Genomic DNA, 25,918 nt, shown 5'->3' with positions numbered 1-25,918 from the left:
GTTCATTGAATGCTGCCATCCCAGACCATCAGCCAAGAAGCTCTCTCCCACTGGGTACAGCCTCAAGGCCCCACGTCATCACTCAGCAGGCAGAGTGAGGGTGGCCTCTAGTATCCCTCAACGCAGGGCCAATGTCAGCTACTTCACCAATCTCTCATAAGGCTGATCAGGGCAGAGAGGAGAGACACTGGACACTTGTGGGCATGCACGTGATGGGATGGACATCTAATCTAACGTCTAAACACGCAACACACAGCAGAGGCATGGAGGAGAGACACGGGACAAGGGAGCACTACGAACAGGGAAGCGTGTTTGGGGGCGGGGAAAGGGGTTGAGATACCTACCATCATAATATTCCAAATTCAAAGACTGCTTGTATCAGAACAAAGAAACAACAAATTTAACCAAAATGGTCATTAAAGGAAAGGAAAGGAGTCAGGAGCTAGTGGGGAGCCCTCCACCAAGGAGGAGGTGCCTGAACCTTCCCTGAAATTACAGGCTGGATGGCGACCTGCAGGTGGACATGGGAGTGTTTGAATTTGGACGTTTCTGGTCATTTTGGGGCTACACCAATGCTCTTTCCCTCTCTCCCTCTCCAGAGAATTCTTTGCTTATTTATGTTCCTCCTCCTGCAGGCATTCTGAGCCCTGCAGGTAGGGCCTGCCCTGCTGGCCTCCCAGTGTGCATGCAGCCCATGGGCTGGTGCAAGCCGTTCAATGCCATGCTTCTTTGTCAGCACTGTAAAACAATGTCAGCTCACCAAGTTCCACTGTACAGACATATGGTTGTTGCTTTTAACAGAAAAAAAACAAAACAAAAGAAAAAAAAAAAAAGCCTGCCCCGAGCACTTCTCCAAATGTTAGCACACAGGAGCGGCTGCCATGTTTCAATGCTTTCGAACCTCGTGCTTTAGGGCCTGGGGGTGGGCGGGTGGGTGCGTGGATCTCCATGGCTCAGGTTAAGGGTCAGTTCTTGGATGCTTGTTTGCAAAACAAAAAGCTATGTGTCTGTGGGGAAAAGGGAGGGAGGGTCTCTTAGGTCCTAACATGGGAGATCTGGGATCTGTTTATTTGTAAGATCAGGGGCTGCTGTAGGGGAAGAGAGAAAGAGAAAGAGGGGAAAGGACAAAGCATAAAATTAGCCAGGGAATTTGGTAAATTGAGGGTCATTAGTCATTGATGCCAGGGAGAAAGGAGATGGGAACGAGGTCAAAATAGCTTGACCCTCAAAGGTACCAGAAGGACAGAATGCCTTGATTTTTCCCAAAGGCCTCACAGTGGTAATATACCTGCATGGTTTGCACCATAAAGTCTGTCGGTCAAGCCCGAACAGTGCCCGACACTTCTTTGGAGTATTTGCATCTGTTAGCATAAGGTAAACACAAAAAAATACAACACAATGGTGGGTTGTGCTCAGTTGGCTGTGAAATCTCAGCTATGGCTGACTGGTCTTCGCTATCACCTTGGTGCTAGTTAGCTGCCCTCACTGAGGAAGTGAAAGAAAAGGACTTCTATGAGCCAAAAGAACAACATAAAATAAAACGATAAAACATATAAAACAAACCGAAAAAAAAATAATAAAAAAGAAATCAACCAAAACAACAGAAAACAAAACAAAAACAAACAAACAAACAAACAAAACCAAAACCAGAAACCAAAAAAACAAGGGGAAAATAAAAAAAATAAAAAGAGAGAAGAGGAGGGGGGAAAGGTGACGTTGTAGGCGGCTACCTAGGCCAGCTGACGAAGGAGTCACTGAGCCCCGCGTCCTGGGCTGTCGGGAGGAGGGGGTGGCAGGCAGGCCACTTTCCCTGGGAGGGGCGCGCTGGGGTGGCTGTCGCTGACCCAAGGAGGCACAAAGGATGCTGTTTTACAGTGGCATTTTGGCTAGCAGCAGCGGGGGAACAAGCACACCCCTCACATAGCCCGTCGCACTTGGCAGTGCCCCGCGCCCTTGTGTTGCCTATGATCCACACACAGAGCTACCAAGCAACAGGCCAGAGAAGGGGGAAGGACGGAAGAGCCCAGCTGCAAACAGCACAGCGAATCTGGGATCTATACACACCTGCAAGGGCCGCACCAGTTATTCTGTTGATCAAGGCCAAAGCGCGCTCGGCATTTCTTAGGAGCGCTCAGGTCTGAATGAGTTCAAGAAAGAAGCGAGCAGAGGAGGAGGACGTGGGAGAGAGTGAAAGATCAAGAGAGAGAGAGGGAGGGAGAGAAAGAGAGAGAGGGAGAAAGAGAGGGAGAAAGAGGAAGGAAGGAAGGAAGGAGGGGGAGATAGAGAGAAAGAGAGGGAAGGAGGGGGGAGAGAAAGATACAAATAAGAAAAAAATAAAAATAAAAAAGGGAATAAATCAATGACCTGGTTACTAATGACAAAATATCGACTTTCGATTTTTAACTTTCTTTAATTAAAAAAAAATAGGTAAAAATCACATTCTTATTTCAACTTGTGAAATTAGCTGTTGCAAATAAAGCTGCAGTATCCCTTCTTTCAAGACTGTCTCTCAGATTCGGTTTAAGCTGATAAAGGGAAGTTAGACAGCAGTGGCCTTTTTTTTTTTTTTAAGAGATTATTTTTCCTCTCTGGGTTCTGCAAACCTTTTGTTCTTTTTTTCTTCCTTTTTTTTTTTCTCTCAATTTTTTTCTTAATGAAGAAAGTAAAGCGAGGGAGGGAATTAAGTTTGTAACATGCGCTTTTGTTTTCCTTCTTAAAGGGTAACAGTTTAAAAAAAAAAGAAAAAACTACAAACAAAATACAGAACAAAATGAAACAAAACAGAAAGAAATAAAGAAAGAAAAGGGTTGTGGAACTGGGATATTGCAGCTTTTGAAATGCTCATCTTGTCTTTAAAATCTACTTTCGTTAATATTGAGAGGAACAGGACAGAATACAGGCTGTGAAGGGGCTGTTAAGAGTTAGTGAGAAGCTCACAGCAGCGTGGAAGCAGGTAGTCAGTAAATGCCAATGATTTTGTGAATAATGAGCAGAAAAGCAAAAGGAAGAAACCAAAAATAAATAAGCAAATGTTAAAAAAAAAAGAAAAAAGGAAAAAAATCATACTGCGGATGCATGCATGCTTGGCGTGAGAAAACTTAGTGGGAGCAATGAAAAATGCCATTAGATTAAGGAGGTTTATTACTGAATTCCTTCCATTTTGGCTTTTTTTTTTTTATATATATATAATTTTTCTTTTACCAGTCTCTTTTAAAGAAATACTGCATATTCAATTTGCACAGTTAGTTCAACTCTAAGTCACTGTCTTCACTGCTTAAACAACTGTTATGGAAAAATAAATAAACAAAGCAGAAGTTAAATGAAATTCAAAAAAAAAGAAAAACAACAAAAGCAACTGAAAAAAATCTACCGAAACATATGAAACCGTGTAGATGGTCATTTTAAAGAATGTTCAAATGTCATACGTGTTTAATGTTAATCAAACTATAATGGCAAGGAAAATTAAAAAACAGTTTATCAACTATTTTAATGACTCAAAATGACATTAGCACCTGTAATCGGAGGAAGTGAAAGGCAAGGATTTAGGAAACATTCGCTGTGTTCTGAAAAAAAAGAACAAATTATACAAAGCCTTCAAAATGTTGTTGTTTGTATAAGCCTGGCCTTCTCCAAGGGAATCTCTGAGATTGCCTATGCAGTATTTCTAATTTCTTCTAGAAAATGGCAAACCTCCTTAATTTAAAGTGGGTGCAATTTACCACTGTAAAGGCATGCATCGGGACATTCACGAACAGCCCAGTTAATATCAAACACTCACACACCCCCTCCTATGCTCCTAGCCCCCTCCTCAGCCCTCCTCAAACACATACAAAATAAGCAGCCTGCAAAAAACCCAGCATAGGCATGCCTACCTCTCCAGTTACAGCTCTGCTGTTATTTAAAAACACATTCCACTAGAATTACAATGTGCTTTTCATGCAACAATGAATGTTACTAGCTTTAAAAGGGCAGTCATGAAGCAATTAATTAAAAGGCATAAACAAAAAGGCTGGCTATGATGGGTCCCCACAATGTCCTGGCCTTGAATTTCTCCTCCCTCCCCCAGAGAGAAGCCTAAAGCATTCAAGAGTGGCGCTCACCGCTCCTTCCTCCAGCCTCATTATTCTAACTCACCGTTGGTCTCTCCCGGCTGTTTGTCCCTTTTCCTCTTCTTCTTCTTCCCCTAGATGAACAGAGAAAATAATGAAGAAATTATTTTCAGGACCAGGTGGGAGGGACAAGAGCACTCACTTGGGCAGGTGTGGGGGAGGGGTCAGAGCTGAGGCCCACTCTGGGCCCCCACCCATGGGGGCTTCCATCTTCTCCCACCTCTCTTTCAACTCAAATGCTCTGAACTGTGTTGCAGCTGGAGACACAAGCTCCCAACCGGAAGCAGGACAGAGTAGGTCGAGGGAAACAGGCCTCTTGTCCCACGTACTCTCTGACCATCCACAGAGCTGGCCCAGAGAATCTACTGCACAGGAGGAAGGAGAGGGGATGTGGAAAAGCAAGGTGTGGAGACCAGACTGGAATTGGTCCAAGTGCCCTTGCCATAGCCCTCGAGTTTCTTCCTTGGTCAGGCCACAGGGGCCTTGCCCCACCCCTCAAATGAAGCCAGACTGATCCAGCATGGGCCTCTCTCCCAGCTAAGGTGTCTATGCCTCTGGGAAGTGCTGAGTGCACCCACAAAAAAGAGGGGCACTTCCATGTTCCTCTCAGGTGGTACCACACCAGCACTCCCAGCTAGGACAGCAGACTTTTCTCACCGTCAAGTTCAGGATATGGTGAGCAACTGTGGGCTTCCATGGCCTTGTGATTCAGGGCAGAGTGCATTTCTGTCATACTCCCAGTTTAACGTAGAAGTAGGCCCGAGGATCACCTGGCTGCCCTGTGTTCACACAGCTCAGACAAGACGGGCCTGAGATGGGACGAAGTAGGGCTGGCAGTTCAGCAGAACCACAGGTCCTGCTACCTGTTTGTTCCAGGCCTCGCCCACTGAGGAAGGGTTTGTACTGAGGATGGGATGGGTTCATGGCAGGAAGTCACTTACCTAAGGGGTGTTAATAGGCCTTGGAGAAGCCTTTTAGTAGGAGAGGACATACAAGTTTCCCTTGAGGGGAAGCCGGCTTATCCTAACCTCTAGCATGCTGACTCTGTCCCCCTGACTTAGCTGCCCAGGAGATGGGAGATGGTACTTGTTTCAGAATGTCTTAAAAATAATTTTGCTAGAAGATTCTTTTGGTAGGGCAAGGCCAACGTCAGAAAAGACCAAGGGGCTGGAGAGATAGCATGGAGGTAAGGCGTTTGCCTTGCATGCAGAAAGATGGTGGTTCAAATCCCGGCATCCCATATGCCCGCCCCCCCCACCCCCAGCCTGCCAGGAGCGAGTAACCCCAGAGTGCTTCGGGGTGTGACTCAAAAAGAAAGGAAGGAAGGAAGGAAGGAAGGAAGGAAGGAAGGAAGGAAGGAAGGAAGGAAGGAAGGAAGGAAGGAAGGAAGGGAGGAAGGGAGGAAGGGAGGAAGGGAGGAAGGAGGGAGGGAGGGAGGGAAGGAGGGAAGGAGGGAGAGAAAGAAAGAAAAGAAAGAGAGGAAAGGAAAGGAAAGGAAGGGAAGAAAGGAAGGAAGGAAGGAAGGAAGGAAGGAAGGAAGGAAGGAAGGAAGGAAGGAAGGAAAGAAAGAAAGAAAGAAAGAAAGAAAGAAAGAAAGAAAGAAAGAAAGAAAGAAAGAAAGAAAGAAAGAAAGAAAGAAAGAAAGAAAGAAAGAAAGAAAGAAAGAAAGAAAGAAAGAAAGAAAGAAAAAGAAAAGACCAAGAGTATGTCTGGGAGAAAAGATGAGGTCTCTTCAGGTCCTCTTGTTTCAGCTCCACACAGGGCACAGAGGCACTAATTGGAAAAGGTCCCTCTTTTCCCTCAAATTGTGGCACCAGTACCCACTGGGAGATGTGTTACAGCTTTCTGCATTTCTGCATGGGACATTTTGTGTCCCTTAGTGCACCTGTATTCCTGTGTCTCTTTCCCTGAGCATCTCACCACACCCCCTTTCCCAAGTGGCTTTTTGAGCCAGAGGCCACCAGTCATCTTGAAAAACCATTGGAATCCAGATGTGGTATTGGGGTGCAGACTCCCAAGGACTTCCGGGTCATCTCTAATGTGAAGTTCAACCACTTCCTGCCTTGAGCAATAATCTCTGAAAGGCAACTGAAAACTGTACTCCCCTTGGAAAGCTGCTGGTCTGGGTGTATGACTGAAGTATTTAGGACTGACAGAATTGTCAGGAATTATCAGAATTATCAGGCCAGGGACTGTATTTAATTGGAAGAGAACCCAAAAAAACTAATAACTACTTCAGGAAGAGAAAAAAAGCTTATTCTATTTTATTCTATTATCTCTTTAAAGTTAACGGGGTGGGGGGCAGATTAACAAGACAGCCAAAAAGCTAGAATCAGTGGCAGTGGTTAGGGTGCATGCCAACACTGGTTTGATCCCCAACACTCTATGGTTCCTGGAGAATCAAAGCTTTGGAGAGCATTAAGCACTTGGTGTGACACTGGAGGCACCTGAGCACTGCTGGCAGGGTAGTCATCACCAGCACTTCAGGCCCCGCCCTTGAGCCTTCCATTGAACCAAAGGCCCAGTGGCACCAAGAGGCACCTACCACCAAGAACTTAAGAAAAGAAAGGCGAGGTTGAGGCTGGAGAGACAGTAACAGTGGGCAGGCACTGCCCTTGCATGTAGCTGACTTGGGTTTGATCCCAATACCCCATATGGTGAAGGGTCATGTGGTGAAGGCTGAGGATCAGCCTGCCAGGAGTGGTCTCTGAGCACAAAACCAGGAATAAGCCTTGACCAATTCTGAGTATAGTCCCAAAACAAACAAGCAAACAGGCATAAGAAAATAGAGAAATAATAAAATTGTTTAATGTATGGAAGTAGAAAGGGTTACCCCCACTAAATGACCTTTATGTAAAGAAAGGAAGAAAACAAAGTTCTAGTACATGCTGGGGCTGAACTGTTATCGGAGGGCCCATATATTTTTCCTGTGTTCTCAAATGGAACAAACTGGACAACCCAAATGGGTTTCACTTGACTCCAAAGTGCTTGAAAGAGATCTGCTACCACCTGGCCAGAAAAACAGAATCATTATGGGGTCAGCAAGTAGAGTTCAGAAAACATGTTCCACAAGAGACTTGAATCTAGCCATGATCAAAGTAATTTTTATTTGTTTCTGGCCACACCTAGCAATATTCAGAGAATAAAACCCAGGATTCCCTCATGCATGCACTCCAGACCTTTGAGCTAACTCCCTAAAACACAGCCCTCACTTCATAGTGATTTTCAGAACTTATTTGCCAACCTAGCTGAAAAAACAAGGGAGGAGAGAGAGGAGTGTGTGAATCCTGACTCTGATAGATCACGAGAGCCCCTTCTAGGATATGGAACTCCTTTAACCCCCCATATCCAGACTGATTTCCGAGCCTTTCCTTATGACTTGCTAGGATCCCCTTAACCAAACCTCTTCATCCTGCATGTTCAATGGAGTGAAAGCCACTTTGATCACCTGGTGATGCTCTGTAACCCAGAAAGCTCTTCCCAACGGTTCCGTCCATTCTCATCTAGCAGACTCCGGGACTCAGGGACTGCATTCTCCAGCATAACACGGTATCCAGATAGGGCCCTGGAGTCCTCCGAGCACCACTGAGATAGATCTTCAGCACCCACACTCAGCTCTACATGAGCTTGTTGGCCATGTTGGGTGAAGGGCCCTAGTAATTTTTGGCACTAAAGTACCATTTGGAAGTCCCCCAACCACCACAAAAAGTGTCTTCTGGGCATTTGTTCTCCAGGGAGCAACTGAGGTCTCTCAGTATAATTTGTCTTGGGTTCAATCCCCAGTATCTCATATGGTCCCGAGCACAGAGCCAGTATTGGACACAAACAGGTGTGGCCCCAAAAACAAAATAAAAAGAGTCGCCCTTATACCAGAACCACACTAAATACCCAGATAACTGAACAGATCCCAGACCACACACACAGAGACTTCTCTACTGCTTCCGGAAGGGCTCAGCAGAAGTACCAAGGGCCAAAGAGATGCCCAGGCTCTAGGCTACCAAGCACTGGTAGAAGAGCCAATTTGAAGAAGGAAGTTGGGTTTTGTTTTTCCACAGCAACGTGGATAGTCAAATCATGGTACAAACCCTACCCAATGCCAAGGAGCCAACTATCAAGCAATGCAAGAGACAGTCAGTCTACCTAGAAGACAATGAGGCAGCACTTTCTCTGCCCATCCAGATACACTCTCCAGCCCCCCACAACATAAGATGTACATACGTAGTTATCCCGTGCGGACCAGCCAGGGTACAGCTGCATGTGAAGCTGTCGCTCCTTCCGGGCCAGCTCATAGTATTTTGCTTGCTCTTCTCTGGACAGTGCATGCCACTGGAGGGAGAGAACATGGGAGGGATTGGGGATACAGAAATGTGACTGCAGTGGGGGTGAACATGCTGTCTCAGCAGAGCCCAGTAGGCCACAGGGGTGAAGTGGCTAGTCAGGGCAATAATGAAGGGGAAGATTGGCAGGAATCACCCAGAAACTGAGCTGTGTGCCCACCACAAGCTCCCTCTCTGAGGCTGGGGGACATGGTGGCTCAGTGGCAATGAGTGGTTCCCAATGAGGATAGTGTGGACCCAAATCCAGAAAGGCCATATGGAGTGAAAGGAGCCAAAGGGAAAGGACTCTCCACCAACACCACCCCCAAACCGTGGCGTAGTCCTGGCTCCCCCCCCCCATCCTGGCCCTAGCCCAGGCTGCCTACCCTTCGCCCAAGAATCTGGTTGATGGCGGCACTTTCTTTCAATGTGCACTCAGCTACCACCTTTGCCCGCATTTCCTTCATATACAACATGAACGCGTTAAGAGGTTTCTTTATGTGGGGCTTCTTCTTCTCTTCTTCCTTTTTGGAGTCCTGATGCTTTCTGGGTAGAGAGGAGACAGACAGACACAACCCTGTAGACAATCATGAGATACCACTTTCTCCACAGCAGAGGACCTGTCTCTGATCTCCTGTTTACCCAAAGCTGGTCAACTTTGGAATCAAAAGCAGCACTTCCACTTGTGTTTGTGTGTATGAGAGAGAGAGAGAGAGAGAGAGACAGAGACAGAGACAGAGACAGAGACAGAGACAGAGACAGAGACAGAGAGACAGAGAGAGACAGAGAGAGAGACAGAGACAGAGAGAGACAGAGACAGAGAAAAACAGAGACAGAGAGAGACAGAAAGACAGAGAGAGACAGAAACAGAGACAAAGAAAAACAGAGACAGACACAGAGACACAGGGAAACAAAGAAACAGAGAGAGTGTGTGTCCTTATCTATGAATAAGAGACTGGAAGTGGTCTGTGAGGGATGAAGGAGATGTGTCCTCCTGTCCTCCTCACTTCCTCCAGTCTGGCCATTTTTCAAGCCAGAGCATCACAGCAATGGATTCCCCATGGCAGGTGCTTCTGGAGGCTATAGCACAGACACCCCTCACAAGAAAGTATCCATGGCAGAAAGTGGGCAGAGCCAATTCCAGCCCAGCCTAGCAGGGATCCCTTCCAGCCTGCAGGGAGATGGTCCAAAAAACAGCCCCACATTGAACAGTGGGTGCTGGAATCAGTGAGTTTGATTGATATCTTCTATTTTCCCACTGCCTATGTACCTAAGATCAACTTGAAAAAAAAATTTACAGGCAGCAATAATAATCACAAATTAGAGCCAGGGTAGCTAACACCTGTTGATTTACAGGGAGTACCCACCCCATGGAATACTTCTGGATCACAACTGATGAAAACCAAGGGGAGAGGTGGTACTGCCACTATATGTGTCCCTACTATGAAAATGCTGCAGGAAAGAATTCAGTACAGTCCACCCAAGTCCCCCACTGCAGAGGCCCTGGCTAGCCACCAAGGGCAACACTTACGAGCTGTGGAGGGAGCCGACATCACTCTGAGAGGATTCCTGCTTGACAGTTGGCGTGACTATAGCCGGATGGGGGATGCCGGTAGTGTGGAGAGTATGATGTGGTGGGACCATATGGGGGGGAAACCTAGAAGACAGGAAGCTGTGTAAATCGTCAGAATCAAAATGAATGAATGGGGAGGGCTGTGTACACACATTCAAAAAGAACAAAAGGAAAAAAATGACAACAAGGGCCTAACACTCCCATGAAAGTAACCCGAGGCATATGAGACCTGTCAGCATTAATTAGTGATAAATTAAACATAATGATTCTCATAATGTCATTAAAGCCAATCTTCCCCTTCATTATTGCTACTGACATGAGACATTATGATTTTTAACATCTTTAGCAAGAGACAAATTCAACTGAAGTACTTGGGTGGAAAAGTAGGCTTGGACTACCTGCTAGAAATCACACGTCCACTTGTTTTTGCAGACATGATTAGTGGCATCAAAGAAGACAATGTCCTAAGACCTAATCAGCTCTAGAATGAAGGTGAAATATTTTGCTGTATACTGACAACTAAATAAAATATTAACGCAGTTGAAGGATACACATATTTTTTTGGCAATGTCATGCATGCCTCATTAGGTCTCATTCTGCTGCTGGAGTGCAAACAATTTTTCCTTTGATTGCTATCCCCTATTGTTTTGACAGGCATGGAGAAAGTGAGGCAGAGTGATGGAGCAACTCCAAGTTTTTCCTATCTGGTTTGCATCATAAGTCTTCGGTATTTTAAGAAAATGTGAATCCTCTCATAAATAGACATAGGGAAAAAAAAGGCTGTATTTCACAGATATACGCACTTCGAATTCTGGTTTATAAACTATTTCCTGCTCTAAGATTCCTAAATGACTTGTACTTAATGTGTTGTCTATGCATCTAAGGTCTTCCCACCAATGAGTACAACCATGAAGGAAAAATCTGCATTTTCTCTTTATTTCCTCTGTTTATTTTTAGGAAATGCCTTTGCAACATCCCTTAGGTCCCAATTCTGCGCCCCCTGCCCCCAGCCAAGCCATAAGGAACTAATTTGAAAATGTTCTTGACCCACATGCAAATTGACACCCACATCAGTCACAGGTTCTACTATGCCTGAGTTATTAGCATTTACGTTAGGTTAGAAGAACCACCTCTGTAATGCAAGGGACCCTCTGGCACAGAGAAAGGAAGAAGAGCGAGCTCCCAAGAGAGGCAAACTGATGCCTCCCTGCCCAGTTCCAAGATCATGTAAGCGAGAGCTGGGGACAGTGTGTTCATGAAAAAGTCACAGTCCAGAAATGGCTGCTTGTTGATTAAATCAAAACCAAACAACCTGGGCCCGGAGAGATAGCACAGCGGCGTTTGCCTTGCAAGCAGCCGATCCAGGACCAAAGGTGGTTGGTTCGAATCCCGGTGTCCCATATGGTCCCCCGTGCCTGCCAGGAGCTATTTCTGAGCAGACAGCCAGGAGTAACCCCTGAGCACAGCCGGGTGTGACCCAAAGACAAAAACAAAAACAAACAAACAAACAAACAACCTTTAATCCTAGTCAGGAAATATCCATGTACTCACTATTGGGAACTGGAGGTGCTAAGGAAGGAGAATGAATTGTGGTAGGTTCATGAAAATCTATGTTTAGATACAAGATCTGAGGTGAAAATAGAGTCCACTTAACCAAATTAAGGTAGTCAATGTCAATGTTATAAAGGTTGAAAAAATTCAAGGACTAACTGGACAAACCTACAGAGAAAATACCAATGATTAAGGCAGGTCCCGTGATCAGTGTGTGGCAATTTGGAAAGGGCCCGAATTGCTGAAGTAATTTGACTTAGAAATTCCATCCCAGCATGGCCCTTGACTGCCAGACCTTTGCAGACTGAAGCTAGTACCAAAATTTGGTACCCAAATATTAATTTTTTAGTATGACTCATGAAAGTCCTTTCTGAGGAAGGAAGGAAGGAAGGAAGGAAGGAAGGAAGGAAGGAAGGAAGGAAGGAAGGAAGGAAGGAAGGAAGGAAGGAAGGAAGGAAGGGAGGGAGGGAGGGAGGGAGGGAGGGAGGGAGGGAGGGAGGGAGGGAGGGAGGGAGGGAGGGAGGGAGGGAAGGAGGGAGGGAGGGAGGGAGGGAGGGAGGGAGGGAGGGAGGGAAGGAGGGAGGGAGGATATGATGGTAAAATGGGAGTGCAAACCACTTCCACTCTGTGCCCCTAAAACAATGCCAAGACAAGCGTTGGACAGTACTGGGGCTCCCATACTGTACCCTGCTCCTCCCACGCTCCAAGGCTTCCAGGGAAGCCTCCATTAAGAACTGGTGTGCTCCTTGAGAACAGGTGTGCTGGGAAGCCCTTGAGTGAGGAAGTGGAGTATGGGTACAGCTTTTACTATTAATTTTAAAGGCTTGACATTCCTCCAACACACATGTTCCCTCCTTCCTACTGAAGGGGAGTCTGTGTACAGGAGAGAAAGGTGGGGACAGGGGAGGGAGAAAAGAAAGGAAAGAAGGAAATGGGAGGGAGTGGGGAAGAGGGATGGAGAAGTAAACATGTCATGCACATTCCAAACATCATCAAGTACACTTTGGGGTGGGAAAAACGAATCCCAAAGTGAGCCATGAAGACCGCCTATGAGTTTAACCCCCGCCCTGCCATGTACTGGGAAGAATAGCATGGAAAGAGGGCGGATGTGTAGCTGTTGGTGGCATGCACACCTTTACTTAAAAAATTCCTTTTTTGCAGACAACTATCTTAGGCGATGCAATAAACACCCTAAAAATTCTAGCAGCTCATTATATACCCCTGTCTGCTTCCATGGCTCCAAGCCAGAATATAATGATGAACCTTAACTTGTTAAGAACAACTAATTTTTGTTTCTGGCTGTCTCAGGGGCGTCTCGCTCCCTCACGCTCTCTCACTCTCCCTTTCCTTCACGGCTGACACGTTTCTGTTAACTGAATGTCATCGTGCTGGCCTTGATTTTATGCACAAGCTGTGGGATGCATTTTCCTGTGCAACAATTCTGCTTTGAGTTGCATTAGGTTTGTCATTATTCTCTCATTTTCCCCCCTTGCACTTGTAACATTTCATCTCTTCCTGCCTTATTTTTTGTGAGCCACGGTGCACCCACATTATGGTTTATACATGATCTCACTCCCTTTGAAGCCGGCGGATTTCAGAGCCCGCTCCCGTCAGGAGAAGAACCTTGCGCCAATTTAGCAGGCTGAGGGCCCGGAGCTCCAACATCTCAATCTAAAGGAGGTCACAGGGTGGCACAAGTGAGTGTCAGCAAGAGCTGTTTAATTGCCAATCTAGGCTTCTCCATGGTGTTTAAAGTATAATGACCCATCACTTAATTCTGAGAAGTCCTGGCCCCGCTGCTGAATAGAATGACTATCAAAGGGTGTTCTGGAACAGGGCAAGCTGCCTACATTTCCTATAACTGCCATAAGTATAATAGACCTATACTTCTGTCGCCCCCATTATCACAATAATGTATTTAATTTGCTGTATACGCGTTTTTAACTAGCTACCTTTCAGAAGGCCTACCTGGGGAATCGGCTGCCTCCCTCCGCCCCTTGAGCCCTAACCTTTCCTCCCACTCTTTCCTTTCCTCCCCTCCTTGGCGTACCTGCCTATAAATCATCGGCTAACCTCCTAACCATTCAATCGATAAGCTTAACCCTGATCCCCACCCTACCACAGCCTTGCCACAGCTGGCCTCTGGCACAAGAAAGAAGAGCAGGGGTGTGATGTGAGAGCTGGTTTGGAGGGAAGATGAGCTCAGAAGTGGGCCTCCTCCGGGAGGACTCTCAATTCATCCCTTTGGCCAGGAATTGAGAACTCTCATGAATAGAACCTACCCCTTCTGGCTAGGAGTCGGCACTTCCCGCCTCTCCAATACTGGTGTAGGCTTTGAGATGGCACCAGTGCGCCTCACCTGTAAGAAGTGGGTCTGCACACTTGCACAATCCCCAGACACAGACACAACTTCTCTCTGTCCAAACCATTAATCTGGAAGGAAGACAAGAGGCACACTGGCCTGTCCTTGTCATTCTCATTCCTCCTCTTGGGTTCCCATGATGGCTAGAGAATGGGGGAGGGGGTGGAATAGAGGGACCATAGCACCCTGCCATGTAAGGCATGCTAATTTGATTATATGGCATCATCAAAATGGATTAGTTGGTGCAGTCCATCAGGAAAGTCTAAACCTCCACCGATTTAATTAACTTGACTGAAAATCAGATGAACAGAAAATAAAACTATCATTAGGAGCAATTAGTGACTACTTTAACATGCTGCTGCCAACCAGCTTGTAAATAAACTCGTAGTCACTGAAAAATTAGCCAGAATTAATTAGACAGAGGAAAAAGAGAACATGGAGATTAGGAAGACCTAGAAACGTGCATGTGTTTGTATATTACACATAGATGCATGCTTAAAGATAGAGATATATAGGCATGTGCAGTTTTTTTTAACTTTATAGATGTAGAATTGCATATGCCCATGTGGCCTAAGCAACTATGTGTAGCAAAATACTTAAGATGTGGCCAGTCTAAACTGAGATACATTTTACTTATTTATTTGGGTTCTGGGGGCATCCTCTGCAAGGTAAGGGCTTACACCTGGCTATTGTGTTAAGGGATCACTCCTGGCAGAACAGGAGGAGACAGTGGTGCTGTGGATGAATCAGGTCAGCCATGTGCAAGACAAATGGCCTACCCACTATGTTATACTGCACCGAAGCTGAGAGGTACTTTAAATGAAAAGGGACACATCCAATTTCAAAACTAAGTACAAAGAAGAAAAAAGTCACACTAGTCATGGCTTTACAGTATAACTACTGAACAGCAATATTTTGATGATATTGGGTTGAATAAACTCTACCATTAATTTCATTTGAGCTTTTATTCTTTGCTTTAAAAAAACATGGCTACTAGGAAAGTTCAAGTTCTTTTTTAAAGGCTCATCTTGTATGGCATCGTTTTTTGAGGGGCTGGGGGAAGGAGGAGTATCCTTTTTGTGCTGCCCAAGACCAAGTTTTGAACAGACCAGTCACCTTCCTTCAAACTTGTCTATAAAGAACACCAAAGCCAGGGCCAGAGCAGTGGCACAAGCAGTAAGGTGTCTGCCTTGCATGCTAGCCTAGGATAGACCGAGGTTCGATCCCCCAGCATCCCATATGGTTCTCTAAGCCAGAATCGATTTTTGAGCACATAGCCTGGAGTAACCCCTGAGCATCACTGGGTGTGCCCCCCACCAAAATAAAGAACAGAAAAGTCATTAGTACCCTTCCCTTTTTCATGCAAGATAGACAACTGAAAAACATGATTGTCAAGAGTTCCTGCATGTACTTAGTTGTTTTTGTCTTTCGTAAATTCTTAAAAAAAAAAAAAAAAAAAGAATGAATCAACAACAACAAAAACATTGCCTAATTGGTTGACTTAGAAATTTGACCTTGAACTTTCCACATCCACCTACCTTGGAAGTGTGGGGCACTATTTCTCAAGAGGACAGCACAATATCACAACATCTGATACCATCAGAACAAAATCTAGCAACAGTCCATGCTGGGGGCCTAAGGCCTAAACCCAACCAAGAGAACTTCCTGAGAAATACCCTGGTTCTTGAACTCACCTGGACATAGAAGCATTGACTGTCAGAGCAGTGGGGTAGGGGTGACGGAATCCTCCTGTGGTGATGGGGTACACGGGCTGACCTTGCCTACAAAAAGGATGCAGACAGTGAGAGAAGGCCACTGGGGTAGGGGTACGGAAGAGAAAAGGAAGAAAAAGGGAAAGTTCTCTGTGCACAGTAAGCTTTATTCTCATTTGATCCGAACAAAAATCTTGGGGATTGTACAGGAAGGATCAAAGGGAAGAAACACAGGACAATTTGAATGCCATAAATCTGATAGGAATGGCTAATTAAATTTTATAACCTCTGCTTATGTCAATAGAGGCCCTCTCCCCAAGCTGAAACTAGGTGTTTTGTTGTAATAATTAAAGGCGAAGTCTCGCTTGCTTTAATGGAGCCATCACACTAATTGAGGGCTACACATCCAAAGGAAAACAATAATGAATGTAAATTTATACCAAAATAAAGTACAGTGAATCAAAGGACTTCAGTTGCGCTTTGGGCCTCTTTCGGTATTTAGATCTCGGTGAGAAAACATTAAATTAACAGAGCTTAATTTGTAGCCTTTTGTCAAATTAACAAGTGTTGACAAGAGTTACCGGGGGGAGAGTCCCCAAGAAGAATTGTGGGTAACCAATAGACAATCACACCTCATTACAATAATTAAAAAATACAGCAACATGCAAAATAGCATCCTCATGAAAGACACACAACTCCTTCTGACAGAGCATTGTCTGAGATGACTATTCCTTTTTATCTTGCCTTCAAGTATCACCCCAACTGCTGACAGGGGCAAGTGAGGACTGAGAATGATGGAGGATATGGCCCCAATATTCATAAAAAAAAATGGTACAGAAGCTTGTGTCCACCCCCCTCAGTGGGCCCCCAAAATTAAGACGGAAACACTGAAACTATCCCCAGGGTAAGGGGTTAGTAATATCCATAATCCAAGTTGTTAATGTACATATAAATGTATGTACACTGTACAATCTCTTTAACTAGAGAAACAAGAATAGAACTGAGAGTGGAAATTACTCTAAAATCATGTCTTCTTTAAGGCTATGAAAGGGAATCTGGCCCAAAACCCAAACTTGAGAATAATGCCATCCAGAATAGATTTCACATATTATCCTGTGCTTCTTAATGAACAAAGATGAAGGAGAAACATGGAGAAACACATGGACAACAACACAACTGCAAAATACATGCCACATGCAAGCATGCAGTATACACACAGAGACGGATGAACTGAGGATGCTTTCCTATAGGTGACCTTTCTGCTCTGATTTTAAAACTCCCTTCTCCCCAGTTATACCTGGACAGTTCCTGGGTGATGGTTACGAGGTAGGAACTCACATAGGTGTCAGAGGCTATGGGAAACTCTGCAAAACTCAGGCCGACTTTCAGGAAGGCCCCACATACCACACTGCAATACTGGGACAGCTGCCCTCTGCCTAGACCCATAGTAGGTGAAGCACTCAGCAATCAAAACTCTCCTAGCTGCCCAACTGACAACTTTCCAATGAGTCTGACAACCTCAGCATGAGGATTGAGCCAGGGATGTGAACTCTGGGACTGCAAGAACTCTGGGACTCAAGGCCCTGCTCCCATCTCTGGGTTTTCAAACCTGGGGCCCCTGCTGCCTGCGGGCAGAACAGGATCCAGGTGGCAAAGTACCCAAACAGGGAAGCCTGGACCAGCTTCCCGGAACTGAGGATATTCTCAGAATCTTCTCGGAGTCTCTCAAGTACCTTCAGGGACCACCATTGCTCCCAGATAGGAACTCCCAGACAGTTTGGGGGGGGGGGTTTGAGGGGGTGGAAAAACCATAGGATTTAGGATTATAACCTATTTCTTTTCTTTTTTTGGTTTTTGGGCCACACCCTGCAGCACTCAGGGGTTACTCCTGGCTCTACACTCAGAAATCGCTCCTGGCAGGCTCGGGGGACCATCTGGGATGCCGAGATTCGAACCACCGTCCTTCTGCATGCAAGGCAAACGCCTTACCTCCATGCTATCTCTCCGGCCCCGATTATAACCTTTTTCCTACATCTTCTCTCCCACGGCTACTTCCACACCACATCTCAGCAAACACCTTCCCATGCACCCTTCAATCTCTCCTCCCCCCCTCTCCAACACACATGCTCATGCACAGGACAACGAATAAGCATGCCCATGTAAGAAACAAAAAGGAAATTAAAAAATGGAACTCCTTACTGTGGTACTAACCATCCTAGCGGATGGGGGATTTGTCCTACGGTGCCGGGCGAAAGCGGGTAATATGGAGATATATCTGGAGGGTGTGGAGGCCGTGGGATTCCTGAGAGAAGAAGTCACACTTTAAGTACAAAGAAAGAAGCAAAGAAAAATGCGGGGGTGGGGGACAAATGGAGGAGTCACTTCTGGAACTTTGGCCCTCACTCCTGTCCCTGGATGATGCCCAGAGTAGACAGGCAGACTGTCTCCTCTCCTGACCCCTCTGCCCCAGGCCAAAAGCTGGGTCCTCTCTTGGAAGGTTCACTGGGAAAGGTCATGCCATCCAGACCATCCTGTCTGGTATGAGGACTGTAGTTGGACAAATTAAAAATAAGCCTTAAGAACTGGTCACTCCTTCTATGCCCTCAATACTGGTCCTTGCCCCCTTTTCGAACGAGGGGCCCAGTACCATGAATTCCTCCTTCAGCTTCTAACATATTGTTCTAAGCTCTGGCTCTGGGGAAGAGGGTCCCTCCCTCCAAAGAGGTATCCAACTCCACACAGAGGGGACCTGTTAGAAAGCTCACTAAGGCCTGGACAGCTTACAGGGGTTCTTGGGCTGAAAAGCTAAGGAAACACAGGAGCAGGTGTCGAGGCAGCTCTCAGTAGGACTGAGCCCCGCTCTGACTGGCAGCAATGGGGCTCAGGCCAACACATTTACTAGCAGGCTTCCCACCTGCCTCCAATTCTCAGGACAACCTTCCATGCCCCCTCAACCCTATCCCAGGGTCAAGCTGCTGGTGCCAGGATGAAAAACAATTCTTTTCTTTATTTGTTGGTTTTGTTTTTAATTCACTCAGGAAGGTTTTCATCTGTCGATTAAGGCTCTCTGGTGACATTTCTAAGCGGACATGGTTCTTGCTCACTTAAACAGATTTAAAAAACAAAAAACAAAAAAGCCTGTGACGAGTCCTTCCCAGGAGCACTCGAAAGAACAAGCATTCCAAGGAAAAGTCCACAGTGCAGGCAACCTTCATCCAGCTCAAGGAAACTGTTTAAATGCCAGCCCTGCACACCACTATTCAAATTAGACACTGAGAATGCCTTGCAGGAGTGCAGCAGGGGTCTCCCCACACCACACCACACACTGGGGCTGGACTCTATCACCCACCAGCATAAACTGGAGCTCAGTGGCTGGTGGAAGGCAGCTCCTGGGGGCTACATTTGGGGCCAGCAGAGTGGCCAATTGACCTTAGTCCAACACTTTACTACTCCTCATCTTCCATCCATCCTTCTATGGGGCTTGGAGGGCAGCCCTAGTCTACACAGCCAGCCTGAGGGCAAGCCCCCTTAGCATGCCCAGGTCCCCTTCTAGGACCACCCCACCAAAAGCTTCTCTGCTGAGAGAGAGCATTCCCTGTCTCCCTGCTGGGTGGGATGGACAGAGGGACCAGAGACATGATTTCTGCAGATACCCTGCTGGTCACTTGAGGATGTGAGAAGGAAACTCCTTCAGGCTCTGGCTTTTCTGTTGTGACATGGGTGCCAGGATGGTCCCTGTGGGGGTAGATACACCAATTGGGGGTCTCGTATGGCTGTACTGGCTCGTGATCAGAGGAAGAGGTCCACTAGTCACTGGGAGGCAGGATGGGGTATGGTTTTTGGAGAAAGAAACAGAGAAAGGTGGGATTGGGAATGGGCCGAGATTGAGGTGGCATCCTTGACTCATAAGATCCAGCTGGTTGGAGAGAAACTGGACCATACTCAAGAATTTCTGGCTACTGCCTTGCAAAAACTGAAGGAAGCTGAGAAAGCAGCCAATGGGAGTGAAAGAGGGATAAAGGTCATTGATAATCAGGCCTTAAAGGATAAAGGAAAAATGTAATTTCAGAAAATTCAATTCAAAGAAGCTAAACATATTGCAGAAGAGGCAGATTGGAAAGAGGTGGCTCGTAAATTGGTGGCTGTTAGTGGTGCTATTCGCCCCAAGGTGCTGAGTGGGCACCCAGGGAATGTCACCCAAACCAGTCAACTCCAGTCTGGGTGAGGCTCTTGTCTTGCTTCTGAGAAATCCTGAGGATTTCTCCAGGGCCCCCACATTTCCTCCCCCTAAGGTCTCCCCAGGGCACCCCAGTAATCATTCAGCACCATCAATGTTCCTATCCAAGGGGAAGTTGCCTTGCCCCCCCCCCCAGAGGGACAGGGAGTCCCTCCCCACTGCTGCCCCCTCCCCTTCAGCCCAAAACCTTCTTGCCCCGAAGCCACGCGCCTAGCCCACCTGTTTTGGGGTCGACGTCGGCAGGTAAGTGTGGCGGTGGGTTTCCTGGGGTGAAGTGCTCATTGCTGTAGGTGATGAGAGGCGTGAGAGGGTGGACATGGTGAGGGTGCTGCACGACCGGCACTTTGTTCGACTGCAGGGAAAGAGGGAAGAGTGTCAGGCCGAGACCCATAGGGCAGTTCCCACCGCCGCTAAATGACCCCCATCCCATCCGGGTGTTAATACTCAGTTAAGTGGCACCCCCAAGACACCCATTTTGTCCTCAACAGGAAGTTCTCCGAGGCCCACTGGCTCCTCCTGGGGAATGGGAGGGGTCTCCTCCCTGGGGGCCCACCAGAGGGACCCCCAGGAGGCAGGCATGCTTGGGGACTGGCCAGGAACACCTCAGGTCACAAGAAACAGGGCCAGGCCCAAATCCCACCTCTTGGCCTCCTTAACTGCCCATGGCTCCCCCTCCTTCCAGCCCCTGAAAGCCAGCGAGGCACCCCACAGTCCTTTAGGGATTTGCCAACCAGGCCTGGCTGGCGGTTGTGAACTTGACCAGAAAACTGGGGACTGGCTGGCAACCCCCTGAATATTTTATGCAGATTCCAACACTGGCCTCTCTCCATTCATTAGAAATTCCTTTAGAAAATCAAGGGGTACCACTAATCATTGTATGATGAACTGAGCTAATGAAAAGGAGACATTTTGGGCATGGGTAGTTCTAGAAAAGGAAGTTGCTCAGAAAGAGAGGTCAGGTGGAGAGAAGGCTTTTGAGAAAGAAAAAAAAAAGGCATTTTTAAAAGAAATTTCTAGTTGCCATGACCACACGTGCATCCCAAAATTATTTTCCTCTCCTGCCCATCCCCACCCCTGCCCCATCACACTCCCAGCCCCTCACCACTACCTTTTACTTTAAACTTAGCCCAGAAAGATCACAAAGAAAAAATTAAGCTGAAACAAGCAAACTACTGGGCCATTTACCGAGAGTAATCCAATTGCAAAAAACCCTATTCCCAATAGAGGATTTCACTAAAATCCTACAACAGGGACATTTAACCAGATTAGGTAGCAGGGAAGATAAAGAGGCTAGTATTAGATGATGAATGGATTAGAGTCAGGTTTCATTTCAGAACGTGTCTTCATTCCCTTTTATTACTTTTCGGAAGGCACAACTTGCATTAACATCAAGGAAAAGGAACAGCATGAAAAGAAAAGAAGGTTCCAGTGCTGCCACCAGCTCCTCTAGAGTTCGGGGACCACCGAGCCATTCATTCTCTCTGTGTTCTCCCTCTCGTCTATTTTTTGTAATGGATCAGGGAAGGGAAGATATGGCCACAATGCTCTTTACCACCTAGTAGAGGAAAGGGTATCTTTGAAAAGTGCTCTCAGATTTTCCTGGGTACATACACTCCGGAAGAAATCCAAAGTCTTCCTAGGAGCCCCTCAAAATGCTACAGGAAAAAAGAAGCCAATGGTATTTGCGGCCGATGTAAGCCTATGAACCACGGGGCACTTCTGGGAGATAGCTGTTCCCCAATAACCCTGAAAAAGAGAGTCATCATTTTGTAATCAAATGCAGCCAAGAGAGGCAGCATGTGACCCATCACACACCAGCTACGCACAACCTAAGGAGGTGCAGAAGAGGCCACAATTCTCCAGAAGTAAGGGTCCCTCAAGGTCACAGGCATATCTCAAAGTCACACGCCAAGCTGCCTGGGGGCAGTGGGGCATGTCTGTTTAGGACAACTTGAAATGTAACCCCAGCTGCCACTGAGTGCCAGGTATAGAAGGAAAGAGACAGGGAGAAAGGGAACAAGAAATGTGAAGGACTATCAGATGGAGCAGAAGACCATCAGGAGGAAAGCAAAAGATGGCCCCTGGCCTTCCAGAAGTTTCCTATTTGATGGAAAGGTACAAGGTACAACTCCCCACCTTCAACCCCCTGAGAAGGAAAGAGCAGAGCCCTACAATGGGGAGTCACTGAGGGAAGTTTCAGACAGGTAGAGAAACCACAGATGGCCCAGCAGAAGACACAAGTGTCAATGGAGCTGAATAATGTGGGCTGTATGAGGGACCGCCCAGCACACTGAGGGGTTGCAAGAGGCAGAGGGCGAGAAGCAGGCGGTTCTGGATTCTGCTCAAGTCACATGCTCACTCACAGTGCTGAGCTGACTGGTCCCTGGTCTAGGAAATGTTTCAAGTGAGACCTGAGAAGCCATGTCTGGGATATTGAGTCTCACACACTCAGCCACCCGTCTTGAGACCAGAGAACCAATGGGCACCTACAAGTACTGAGGTGGAAGCCTGAAAGGAACTCAGGCCTCATTCTTAGGAAATCTGTGCAAAGAACAGGAGAGTGGATGCTTCCTACTGCTACCAGGAAGGAGCTACTGACAGTAAGGCTCTGTCCAGACCTGCACAAATCCACAGCGGACTTCCAAGCAGATGTAATATGGGGCTCCTCTTACTCTGTGTCAATAGAAGAAGAAATCCTGGGGGCAACCATAGAGTCAACTGGGTGTGGAATTCAAACACTAATTCTCTCTCTTAGATACCTAGACAGAGGGCTCCACCTGGGGGAACCCTGTGCATGCTCCTTTACCCCAGTGCTCAGGTGTTTTACATAAAAAGTCCATGATACTGGCAGCTGCATCACCCTGAGGCATAGGAGTAAGGAGCTATAAAGCTTTAATGCTGCAAGGAAGCCTGATGGGGTCACAGTGCTTCTCCGCATGCCAACATCCCGCCAAGAGGGTCCCATGGGAACAAGGCAATCACACGCCTGTCCAGGCTGATGGCTTCAGAATATCGTGGGGACCAGGGGATGTCCCAACAAAGCACCCTTGCAGGAAAAAAGGAACTATCGACCACTACCTTCACCTGGTCTTGCTTTCACAATAGAGGTCCTGCCCATCTCAGGCACCAGGGTCCTTTATCTGTCATTGCAGGGATCTCTGATGAACATTTCTGGGGCCAATTCAACTACATTCCTTCCAGAACCTGGTGTGTTTGCCAAGCCTACGCTATTAGTGAGAAGAGTTCAGTCCCGATTCACACCAAGATTATCAATTTGCTCTACAAGCACTAGAAGAGAAGCTTAATAGGTTAATAGGAGGTTAGTGCCAATGGCAGCCCCTTCTGATGAAGTTTATGCAGAATTAAAGAATGACCCTTCAGAACCCTCCAGTCCAGTGTCTTATCAGTCCAGGTTTGCTATCCCATTGCACTGCACACAGTGGCCAAGGGACTATGGATCCCAGAACAAGCTGATTGTAACAAGCTTCACTTGATCCATTTTCTGCCACCCTTTGCTCAGCCCCTACCAGTTCCAGACTAGAACTCACAAGGTGTTGTGAAATCTGAGTCACAGTGCCTGTCACAGGCTTCTCAGCACAGCGCCTGGCTCGGTCACACTCGCAATGCAAAGCAGCTGGGAGAGTGGGGGGCAAAGGCTCGTCACCCATCTCAAACTCAAGCCACAAGAAGGGCAGAGAGAGGCAGTAAGGGTAAAGCTCTGCCCTTGAATGCACCTGACCCTGCCTTGATGTTCCAACTCCACGTGTTTATGGTCCCTTGAGGAGAAAAGCCAGACATAGCCCCTGAGCACCACTGAGTGTAGCCCAAACACACATACCCCGCAGGCCCCGCACACAAGCAAACAGAAGGCTGTCCTGGGGGCAGTGTACAAATGGCCTATTGCTACTTTTCAGCAGAATTCAGGTACAGATCTTAAGAATGTGGCAGAAAACAAACATGTGGGGCCGGGTAGGTGGCGCTGGAGGTAAGGTGTCTGCCTTGCAAGCGCTAGCCAAGGAAGGACCGCGGTTCGATCCCCCGGCGTCCCATATGGTCCCCCCAAGCCAGGGGCGATTTCTGAGCGCATAGCCAGGAGTAACCCCTGAGCGTCAAATGGGTGTGGCCCAAAAACCAAAAAAAAAAAAAAAAAAGAAAACAAACATGTTTGTAATCATAGTGCTTAAAGATATTGTTTTTAAAAATGACCAAAAAAAAAAAAATGTAGCAGAACTAGGAGATTTCACTCATGGTTGGAGAACACCATGGCTTTGTGTGTTACCATAGGGATAGGTTGACAGCAGAGCTGTGAAGTCAGAGGAGCTGGAGACAATGAGGGGCCTCGTGAGGATCAAGGGGAAGGCTGGGAGGTAGGAGCCATGATGTTAAACAGCCATCAGCCCCCATTGGGACCACCCAAAATCTTTGCCCCTGCCTTGTGTGCACTCTCCCCTCATTTGAAAGGACTCTTGCTATAGTATGTTCAAAACTGCACCCACTAAAAAGCACCTCTCTTAGAGGAGGTCACACAATCTCTCTGAAATGGCCTAAAGCAACAGCCTAGGTGGGCATTGTTGGTGAGAGTCACGCCTGCAATTCCCCCTTCACCCCCCACCCCCCCACCCCCGCCTTTATTTTCTGATGGGTGCTGACTTCCAAAGCAAATATCCAACCTAGAGCTTGGAACTCTGTCATCAGGACTTCCTAGGGGTACAAAACCAGAACCTCAGGCACTGGCCAACTAATGCTCAAGGTCATGATGGTGGTGGTCCTGGGGGCAGCGTAGAGTATAAGTACTTTTTGTTTTTTTCTTTTGGTTTTTGGGCCACACCCAGTGATGCTCAGGTTACTCCTGACTATGCGCTCAGAAATCCCTCCTGGCTTGGGGGACCATATGGAATGCCGGGGGATCAAACTATGATCTGTCCTAGGCTAGAGCACACAAGGCAAACACCTTATGGCTTGTGCCACTGCTCTGGCCCCAGTTTAAGGACACTTAAAGTGTTTAACCCTTTAAGAGTATGAGGCATTCTAGGAAATCTCTGAGCTATAAAACCAGTGCCCCCAAGTTCAGGAGCTGATGTAGCATAACATGTATCTGCTTCATGGCAGCTGAAATCTCTCTTGGGGCCTCTCAGTTATGTGAACAGAGGTGGGAGGGGGCGGCCTATGGGAGGAGATGACCTGTGCACAGACACCTACTTCTCTGTGCTTATCACCTAAAGTCATCACCAAAAAGCCTCATGTCCCAATCCCCAAGGGCAGAGCACACGGTCTGCATACAGGCCCCTGCAGACAGTGAGTGAAGCGTCTGCACCCGGCCACGTGCCACAGGAGGGAGGTCCCCCACACCCCACAGGCTCACCTGACTGACTCCACCACCATCTCTGTATCTGCAAAGACTGCCCTCGGGTGGCCTTCTCAAGGATAGACTGATGAGGTGCTTCTACTGAGGGAAGGCCAGGACAGAGACTCAAACCAAATCAGTACCCCAGACCCTGGGACTTAGGCCCATTTCAGAATCAATATCTCTTTGTTCTACTGGCACAATCGTACTGAGGCCCCCATCTTTGCCAGGTCACCCTGTATCAGTCACCGTGAGCTGTGGGGTTTCCAGCAGGCAATGGATATAGGGCGGGAAAGAAGCAATGGTTTTGCTTCTTGACTAGACCCCACAGCACCAGACCCAGCAGAATTGGGTGGGAGAGAGACACGCTGCAGTCTGTGGGCAGCTCAGCAGACATGTCCGCAAAGAAAATAAGAACCCAGGGAACCCGAGAGATAGCACAATGGTAGGGTGTTTGCCTTGAACGCAGCCAACCCAGTACAAAATGGTTCGAATTCTGGCACCCCATATGGTACCCTGAACCTGCCAGGACAGATTTCTGAGTGTAGAGCCAGGAGTAACCCCTGAGTGCTGCTGGGTGGTGACCCAAAAAGAAGAAGTACCTAGAGGAGGGAGGGAAATGACTCAACTGGACTTAGATCCTCAAGGCCCTGAGTTCAATCCCCAGCACCAGGTAGCCCCTAAGCACTGGTGGAGAGAGTACTGTATTGAAAA

General features: G+C 47.2%; 1 protein-coding gene across 10 annotated transcripts in view; it reads right to left on the bottom strand.

The window, feature by feature from the left end:
• TCF7L2 (transcription factor 7 like 2) overlaps positions 1–25,918 on the bottom strand; it is a 201,824-nt gene that overhangs the window by 4,776 nt on the left and 171,130 nt on the right. For 2 of the 10 annotated variants that reach the window (XM_049764457.1, XM_049764459.1), the window contains 9 exons: positions 20,080–20,212; positions 17,823–17,925; positions 15,606–15,692; positions 9,957–10,082; positions 8,812–8,971; positions 8,328–8,435; positions 4,135–4,183; positions 3,513–3,563; positions 2,065–2,137 (listed from right to left, as the gene is read on the bottom strand). In XM_049764457.1, coding sequence (XP_049620414.1) covers positions 2,065–2,137; positions 3,513–3,563; positions 4,135–4,183; positions 8,328–8,435; positions 8,812–8,971; positions 9,957–10,082; positions 15,606–15,692; positions 17,823–17,925; positions 20,080–20,212 — 890 coding nt within the window. Of the gene's footprint in view, positions 1–1,288; positions 1,362–2,064; positions 2,138–3,512; positions 3,564–4,134; positions 4,184–8,327; positions 8,436–8,811; positions 8,972–9,956; positions 10,083–15,605; positions 15,693–17,822; positions 17,926–20,079; positions 20,213–25,918 lie in introns of all 10 variants that reach the window. The other 8 variants (XM_049764458.1, XM_049764460.1, XM_049764465.1 and 5 more) reach the window with 5 other exon arrangements.

The sequence above is a fragment of the Suncus etruscus genome, chromosome 17 (assembly GCF_024139225.1).
Source record: "Suncus etruscus isolate mSunEtr1 chromosome 17, mSunEtr1.pri.cur, whole genome shotgun sequence".
Classification (NCBI taxonomy): domain Eukaryota; kingdom Metazoa; phylum Chordata; class Mammalia; order Eulipotyphla; family Soricidae; genus Suncus; species Suncus etruscus.
The sequence above is the reverse complement of the archived record's forward strand: the minus strand, read 5'-3'. Positions and strand labels throughout refer to the sequence as shown.